General features: G+C 46.7%; 1 protein-coding gene across 1 annotated transcript; it reads right to left on the bottom strand.

Moving 5' to 3' along the window:
- Positions 1–522: 522 nt before the first annotated feature.
- Positions 523–9,177, bottom strand: LOC138182521 (homeobox protein MSX-1). Its single transcript, XM_069118459.1, has 3 exons — positions 7,680–9,177; positions 2,375–2,556; positions 523–884 (listed from the first exon to the last, which is right to left on the bottom strand). Exons 1-3 carry the CDS (start codon positions 8,530–8,532, stop codon positions 666–668), a joined length of 1,254 nt encoding a protein of 417 aa, XP_068974560.1. The 5' UTR covers positions 8,533–9,177; the 3' UTR covers positions 523–665.
- Between the last annotated feature and the right edge of the window lie 389 nt (positions 9,178–9,566).

Raw genomic sequence — 9,566 nt, 5'->3', positions numbered from 1 at the left:
TCTATGTACAAGACACGGGAGCATGTCTGATATTGGCACAAATTCACGATACGCTATGGCTCCCCATAGAAGTGACGTTTTGTTCTTTGGGTCTCTCTCTCTCTCTCTCTCTCTCTCTCTGTCGTCTTTCACTAGACAAGTTCGTTACTTGAACGATTCGATCGCGAAGAGAGAGTCCACAAATTCATCCAGAATCGTGTTTCTCTTCTCGAAACGCGTTCCGCTTTGGTTAGACTTCTCATAAAGGTATTTCACTTCGAAGGTATTGTCTTCTTGTCGATGCTTCTAACTCGCGATCGAGCACTTCTCTACGCTCTGAATCACTTTCTCACCGAAACACGTGGATTCGTCTTGCACGAGTCCGGCCGACATCCGTTCGACTTCTCGTTGATCATTCTTTTCCGTTCTTCGATGCTCTGTGAATTTTATTTCACGATAGTTTCGTCTGTTTCTCTTGCTTTTCCTTCGACATCTCAAAACTCACAGATCCTACGTTCTTCCTTCGAATCGTTCTTTCTTCCTTCTTCCCTCGAATCGTTCTTTCTTCGTTCTTCCTTCCGTTCCAAACGGAACCAGAAACAGTTTCGCAGGAGAATCGATCGTTGGATCGAGGACAGGTCGGTTCACTACCGGTCGTGGCGAATCTCTGGCTTCTCCTGTCGCTTTCATTCTCTGGACGAGTGCTGAGAGATCGGATGATGAGGCGTTAAACCGGGATGAGACAGCATTCCGACGGGATACAGACTAGCCGGGGCCAAGAGTCCCGGATGAGAGCCGTACAGCGTCGTGTGCTGCTGCCTGACCGCACACATCCGCAATTTCTCGATCTCCGCTTCCTGCATACGCTTCGCCTTCGCGCGACGATTTTGGAACCAGATCTTCACCTGCAACAATGAACCGGTTCGCGTTTGTTACTCGGTGACTGCTTTATACCGAGCCCTAACGGCTCGACGATTTTGTCCAGCGGTTTTCGTTGCGGTTTCGGAGCGATTGGCCGGACGATCTCAGGATGGTTAAGCAAAAAAAGCGAGTTAAGACGCAGCGGTGTAGTTACCGTGGTAAATAAGCGACGACGATGAAAGCGGGTCGCTTCCCAACCCTATATTTACTATATTACACGTAGATGATAGATTTGACGACTGCTGGATCGTCGATAAACACACGATGCTTAAAGTTTTGACAATTACTCGATCGCGCTACGATCATGATTATTTTCAAACGAGTCGCGTTTCGTATTATTCGAAAATTTCTTAAATTCGTGAAAAGTACGAGAGAATCGTTAATACGCGCAACTTCTAATTAAAAATCTTTTCGTTCGCGGAAGAAAGAAACGAAATTTGGATGTTACAGATCGATATTACTTACACAGCATTGGATCGAATTCGAGAGAAGAAAGAAAGGTATCGATGTTAGACGAGCCTACGGCAAAGACAGAAGAAATTTGTCGGGAGGCTGTAACGAGTATAGAGTGTAGTAGACGAATTGCCTCGTTGACAAACGCACTGGCGAAACTACTCTTGGACACGGTGGAAAGCAAGACCACGGTCTGGGATAATTGGTCGGTCATCGTGCGTTTCGAGTAATTTGTAGTCTATTAATAAAATCTCCGCGTTATTCGCCAGCGTCGAAAATATCGCGCGCTAATTACCCTGCATCTGGCAACATCGGTCCAAGATCGGTTCAAAACTGCACTCTTGATTCGTGAACCGGTCGATGTGGAAAAAGGGGAGCCGAGTTTCGAGTCGATCCCTGTGTTAACACGTTACGTACGTCTCGTAAGATGTCACGAATACAGCGAGGGAGAATGCTCACGCTGAGTCACGGGATTGCGTTCGCGAAGCGATGCGAGAATGCCGTTGTCGAGAACGAACGTTGGAAGAGAGCTGCAGTTTTCGGTACAGACGCGTGAAAGACGATGGATTTATTGCGTCGAGAGAATAGAATCGTTAGAGTATCTACAAACAAAATAATCAGGAAAACTATAACAGATGGTTTCGTTACGAATGTAGGAAATTTGGCGAGTACAAAAATTATTATTCCGCGAATCGTTAATATCAAAATGGAAGAAGCTTCGAATCTGAACGAGATAAATATAATGGAAGAATTGCTAAATGTTGATCAGCAAAGAGTGACAGGTACTACGTAAAATATACTTCGTCTATACGATACTCCGATCAACGTCGATAAAATAATAAAAAGTAATCTCTGGTTAAACGCTGTCTGGCAAACTTTCGATCGATTCTTTCAAAGAGATAAAAATTTGGAAACCGTAGGTTTCTAGAAATCTAGAAATCTACATCGCCGATTTCAAAAGGGGAAAGCAAAAGATACGATACAGACGTAAGAAGAAATAAAAGCATGGAAAGAATGTCACCTGGGTCTCGGTGAGATGAAGAGACGAGGAGAACTCGGCCCTCTCGGCGACACTGAGGTATTGCCTTTCGGTGAACTTCTTCTCGAGCGCGAGCAATTGTTGCGTGGTGAAAGGCGTCCTCGGCTTCCGGTTCGGCTTGTGTTTCCTCAGGTTGCACTTGATCTTGGCCGGTTCTCCGTTCTCTGCAACCGAAAGCGTGTTCCGCTCGAGGATCATCCATCGTCGTCGTCATTCATCGTCACTCCCGAAGCAGAGCCCGAGTAGAAGAGAGAAGGAAGGCAACGAGCGCGGGGAACGTGTTTCGCGGGTTAGAACGAACCGAGTCGAACCCCGGCCGACCGCAACGTCCTGTTTTTGCCACCGGTTCTGCATCCATCCGGGGAGCACGGCAGGAAAGCGAACGCGACTTTTTAGGGGTCAATTCATAATTTTCCCGTCGGAACGGCGCCGCAAACTGGCCTCATTACCTTTTTGTCGGCCGACCGCAAGATTCCGGCCGCGAATCGCTCCTTTAACGCTATCGCTTGTATTCATTAGCGTCGATATATCGTCCCACGGAGAAAGGTGTACACCGATAATCGACCGTTTGCCCGAATAATTCGCCCCGAGTCGCTCTACGCGAGGTTACACCTCTCGATTACGTCACCTCCGGACAATTACGATGTTAATGTTCCGGCACACATAGCCGTACACCGCGTTTTGCGCGGAAATTCGCGCGTTTCGACGATACTTGGCATTTGTTAAACTTGTCCGGCGGTTTGGGTGGTTTTGCTCGCTGATCGATTATTTGATGGACTGGGATGGTGGTCGAACCAGATCTTGTACGATCGAGGCTATGCTACGAGGACTAGTAGGTGGATTAAACGGTAGTCTATATATAGTACTCGATTAATTTTTAACGGTCTGAACGTACGGGTATACAAACCGTATAGAATCCTAAACAATGGTCGAAAATCCATCGGAATCACCGTCGAAAATCTCCGACGATGTCGCGGAATCAAGCAACAGTTGTCGCAACCGGTACAACAAGTCGACGACAATCGAACGCGACGAAACAACGGAACATCTTATCAGAAACTGGAGGAGGAACGGAGAGAGAGAGAGAGGAGGAAGGCTCGTGTCGAAACATATCGGTTATATTCCTCGAGATTTGTCTCGAGACAATTGACAGATTTGTAGAGCGGAGGTGAACGGCTCTGGAAACGAGCGATCTCTCGAGACGAGACAAAAGGGCAGGAAGATCGTTCTCGTCGTTCTGCTCTCGTCGCTTCTGAATTTCAAATTTTCCACGGAGAGACCGAGACTCCACCTCCTCCTCCTTTCCCTGCTCCGCGCGGAACCGCGTCCTTCCCGCTTCGGTATTCGCGAACGAGGCTTTTGCGATTCCAAGACAACCACTCTGACGAGGAGGACTCGTCCTTTGTGCGCCGATCCTCTCCCTTCGCCACCCACTTCGCCTTTCTTTCTGCCCCTCTCTCTCTCTCTCTCTCTCTCTCTCTCTCTCTCTCTCTCGCTACGACTCTCCAAGGGTCCCAATTAGTCTCTGTATTCGAGGATCCGTCGGTTTCCGGCCGAAAACCCGTGCAGAAACCCCGAGAACCTCGAAAACCGATTTTAATCCAGTCGATCGAGGATGCGCATTCGAAATAATTAGCTGATCTCGCGGAGATACGCCGAGGATTCCGCGAAACGATCTAGAACGGGGAAGATTTCGTACTTGAGTATCCTTTGTCGACCGTTGCGTAACGATTCGGTGTGGTGGATTCTCTTGAAATCGCGATGCGATTCCATTTCGTCGATCGATCACGGAAATTGGCATATCGTACGATATTCAAATTCCTTCTTTCCGTATTTCAACAATTTTTAACGACCGATCCTTTCACTCGTGATAATTTGCCTTTTAACTTCCCCAATCCTATTGCTACACCTACGGTATACGATATTTTCTCGTTCTTTAGTTATTACGTTATTGCATTATTTCTAATTAAGTTATATTACAATATACAGGGTGTTTGGTAACTGGTGGTACAAGCGGAAAGGGGGTGATTCTACGCGAAAAAAGAAGTCGAAAATATAGAATAAAAATTTTTCGTTTGAGGCTTTGTTTTCGAGAAAATCGACTTTGAATTTTCGCTCGGTACGCGTGCGGTACGTTATAACGGATAAATTTTTTTTTTATTTTTATTCTATATTTTCGACTTCTTTTTCGCGTAGAATCACCCCCTTTCCGCTTGTACTACCAGTTACCAACCACCCTGTATAATTATAGGTATATTATATCGTTTAAAGATTAACGGTATCCTGTAATTCGACCATTCCAAGTCTGATTGAAACGTTGGTCCTCAGACGACTCGAGCAATCCTACTTTTATATAGGTTGTTTTCGAAACAGGATATGAAAGAGAGTATTAGTAGCAGGATGTGAGATATAGGATGTAGAATATGGGATCCAAATAACGACACAAATAGGTATATTTGTTTCAATTTGAGGTAGAAAATGTTTCGAATGAATCTTTGTAGGATATTGGCGATTGCGAAGTGAGATTTGTAATCGTAGTGGAAGCGATTACAGAGCGTGGAATTGACGAAGAAGAAAATAGAATTGAACGTGAATCGGTATTGAGAATCGGACGCGGACGCGGTGGTAAAGAGCGTAGCCTTTCGATAGATTTTCATGCAAATTACTGAAATAATTAGCTGGTCTCGAGGAGATACCTGAGTATCTGTAAGAGGGGAAGAGGACGATCGCGACGGGAAAAGGACGAGGCAAAATTCAGCTCGTCCGATCGAGCGTTCTTTGTCGCGTTGCGCAACGCTTCCGTGGGCCACGATTTCTATGCGCTCTTATTAGTCGGCTCGATCGATAAACGAACATAAACGTGCTCTCGTACGTTTTATTAGAAATCGAAATTCTAAGAAACGTACCTCGAAATCGAGTATATTTATCTTCGCTGTCCGAATGAATCAGCTTCTCTAACGAAGGGGCAATTAATTTAGACGACTCGACGTTTGTTCGGTTTAATTCCCGCGCGCAATTGCTTCTAATTTATTTACGAGGTATTTTTCCTCGAAATTATTTCTACGGAAAGCAGGATACGGGTTTATACATTGTTTGATATCGATATCGGAGAGAATAATTAGGGACGCTTGTTTTCAACCCCTTCTGATGGGTAGTTAAAGTAGAGAGCGGTGAAGCAAAGTTTGAAGGGTTACGCAATCCAGAGGAACACCCTCTCTGAGAGGCCATATTTCAAAATCACGCTGCTTCCCCCAGGCTCGTTTGCCGAGCCTCGATTATGGTCGATTGTACTTCGCTCGCGAGCCGCCCTAAATCGCGCCACAATTGAGCGCAACAATGATCTATAAATTGACACGGAGAGAGCAAATCCCTGTACTAAAGGTAACATTGTATCTTTCTACTTCTAATTTCTATGTTTATTGCCGTACTTTAATATCGATATTAGGGGAATACGTTGATTTATTCCGCCTTTGTTAGTTAAAACGTTCCATCCGTCGTTTCTAAACATCCAAGAAACCAGGCCAGGTATTATCTTTTTGTGCCGACTTTGACTTTCTTCGTCCTATTTAAGATATGTATTCGGTCGTCGTTTTGTAACAGTTTGCATAACAGTTTGTATCCTTACTCGAAGGTCGAAAGAAAAGACAGCAAAGAAAAATGAAAAATTGCTATATAGAATATTTCAATTAAGGACGACCATATATGGTATATCGCTTCTAATTTTGCAAGACTATTTCTAACAAAAACTGAACGCGATCTTTCATCCTTTGTTGTTCGCGCGATAATCGATTAATTCTAACAAACTGTAATTTCATAAAATTCTAGAAAACAGTTAATCGAAATTCAAGATAATCCGAAAATGAAAAAAGAAAATGAGAAATAGTAGGTTAACGACGATGGAAAAAGTAGTTTTCCATTCGATCAACGACGATTTGCAGTTGCAACACCTTTTTGTAATAATCGCCTATTGTCTGTCGTCCGGATTCCACGAGCTCGACAAGAACCGGCCCTCTGTTCCCTCTTTTCTGTCTGCGTGGCGGCGCTCTGACGAAGCGAGAAAACTTTGATTGCCTCTTTAACGAGAGCTCCGCGCAATTATCAAGCCGCGACCTCAATAATTAGTGTTAACGATGATTCAATCGCGACGAGTCATCTGCGCGCGCGTTCCGAGAACTGCATTCCTTTTGCGGTGATTTTAGGTGACTGCCTCTTTCCAGCCGGATGTTTCGATCGCTAATAACGTCCTCGTGACGATATCGTGTGTCTCAATTTATCAATTAGACCGTTTCTCTTTGACGTTTTTCACTCTCGGTATTTTAATTCACTCGGTTTAACGTCGATCGAGTCGTAGCAGCTTTATGGTATTTGTTAAATAGCATCGATAATTTATTAGACGTATGTAGATATATACATGCGTAGATAGATACCCTATCTGATTTTTTAACCGAATGCAAGTTAATTCAACCGCTTATTATGGAGGTATAAAATCGTCAGGGTCCATGAATCATACTCTAAAGCTTTTTTAAAGTTACTCTGATACCTCGTACGGCATTTTATCACAACCTATAAATCTTATCTTTCAATCCCATACTTTCAACATTTTCTTAATCTCTTTAACTTCAGGCCACCACGATGAAAGACCACGTAGGAATCTTGCAACAGCCTGTATGTACTTCCAAATTCGATCCAATCACGGTGTCACAAAATTTTCTCGTCTTTCTCCGATGATAAACGACGATCGATTATTTTAACTAAATACGAAATAATTTCATTTCAAACTATTAAGACGATGTACTACGAATCAAGCCCGTTCCATGATATTTTCCAAATCTTCCCCGAATCGCCAGAGTGCAACCGTCTTGTAACGCCCTGTACACGGCGCTCTCCCTCGAAACACTGTCCCAATCAGAATTTCGGTGCACGCAAAAATAGAAGATGGAAAGGAATCGGTGACAGATCGGAGGCACGAGGAGGGACTTCCGTTGCACCGGGACTAATTTTATCCGCGAACAACCGAGGAAAGCGAAGAATGTCGAAGCCGTCGGCTCCATTAAACAGGCCACTATCGCATTCGGTTCTCTTTACTCCGCGACACTTGCTACTTTACAATCGAGCCTTGTCTCGGACGACGAAAAGGAAAAAACGCAACGCGGAGCCGATTGGCGGTCGGCCAGCGGTTCAAAGACGCGCCGTACACGGTTGTCGTCGGTTTAGCAAATGGCAAACGACACTGGTAAAACAGTGCAACGGGTAAAAACAGAAGGTAAACGCTCAGGATGGTACTCACCGTTTAATGGCGCGTGATGAGAGAAGTGCGAGGGGAAGAAGCTCGCCGTGGCAGCGGCGGCGGCGGCGGCGGCTGCTGCTGCCGCTGCACCCTGATGTCCGCCACCCCAAACCGCGGGATGTAGCCCGGCTGGAATGCCAGAGATGCTTCCCAAACTGGAAAATCCTCCGATATACGCCGGAGTCGGTCTGACCGGCGTCGGACTGCTTCCCTGATGCTGATGCTGTAGGTCCTCCACGTCGACTAGACTGTTCTCGTCCTCTTCCTCCATGTCTTCCGGTTCCGAACACCTGGACCTGGCTTCGTGAGAACTGCTTCTAGGAGATTGAGGACCGAAATCCGAGTGACCGACTGTGACGACCTTGGGAGACGAGGAACATGGTGCGACTTCCGACGTGGATCCGGAGTCCGTGGAGCTTCGAACCGCGTAATCCAGCGTTCTGGAACGTTGACCGGGGGATTCTACCCTGTCCACCTCGATCTCGGGAAACCTGGTTAGCGTCCTCGCGTCCAGCGAGCCGTATGCGATCCGTCTATGTTCCTGGACGCTCGGAGACACCGACAGGTATCTCGATCTGTAGTCACCTGGATGTTTTTGTAACGCGGAGTTCGGACTGACTGGCAGGTTCTCCTGTCTCACGGGGGAGCAAGAGGCCAAGGGTGACGATCTGGGTGATACGGAGGACGTTTCTTGTCCGGAGGAGTCCGACTTTTTAGTGTCGGCTAACAAGGCCGCGACGGAAAAGCTCAATCGATGCACCGGTTTCGAAGTCGGCTGGGGCGCCTGGGCCTCGTGGGAACCTGGACTGCTCGATGGAGGCGTCACCGGGGAGGTCATCCTTAGTACTGTCATTCTTAGACCGCGATTGAACACCTCTGTGAATCTATATCTCTTCACTGAATCACTCCGAGCAAATCTTCTTCGATCTTCTATGCTCTCATCTTGTCGATACCTTTGTCGACTATCTTGTCACCGATGCAAGAGGAGAAATAAAGTGCGAATGTCTGTGATTCGACGAAATGTCTTTCTCACTGATCCCACACAATCTCATCGACGCGACTCAACGTCGAAGAAAATGAAGCGTTCGAATGTGTAGCTATCCGACGATGTTCGAGTCACACTCGACGACAATTTTCCAAGAATAATCACGGAAACGCGTGAAGAAGGATGCGTGACGCGTTTGACAGATGAGCCGAGGATCGACGGATCGATGGATCTCCCGGCCAGCTAACCTGGACTAGCCTCTACTCGACTCGAGCTCTCCGTGTCGACTGACTTTGACCATCGTCGACTGCGGCGTTCGGACTTTTTCGTTTTGCGGGTGGAGGCGCCTCGGTTAGTGGGAGACCCAGCCGTTGTTTGAAAAGAGACGTTGTCAGAGCAGGAACGATGGTTCGGGGAGGGGACGAAAATGCGAGAAAGGGGAAATTCAAAAGTGGGCGAGGCCTCGAGGCGGCAGAAGGGGCATGGCTCTGGTCGCTCCGCCTCCATGGCCGGGTTCCTTTACCGTGAAACGGAGTCGAACCAGAGCTATAGACCCGCGGATTTTTCCCTGCCAGGGATAAGTTTCTCTCTTGCAACTAGGTCCAGCTCGGTTTCAGGGGAGGCACGGCAGGCAGGGATTACCCATGGATACGGTTCTTTGGTGGGGAGCCACCTCCTCTGCTGATGCACGCGGACGAGAGGGAGACAGAGGGTGAGAGAAGCAGAGCGAAGGAAAGAGATAGAGATAGAGATAGCGATAGAGAGAGAAAGAGAGAGAGAAGTGATTTTATCGTTCGACTCGCCTCTCTACCGTAGGAGACGGTAATGAGCGTAATTGACCAATTAGGGTCGGTGATTAAGAGAGGAAAAATGCAGGCTCGCCTCGAGTGCTTTCGATCATC

Source organism: Bombus flavifrons, chromosome 8 (assembly GCF_040668555.2).
Source record: "Bombus flavifrons isolate JBK064 chromosome 8, iyBomFlav1_principal, whole genome shotgun sequence".
NCBI lineage: Eukaryota > Metazoa > Arthropoda > Insecta > Hymenoptera > Apidae > Bombus > Bombus flavifrons.
This window is presented reverse-complemented; position numbering and strand designations above follow the sequence as displayed.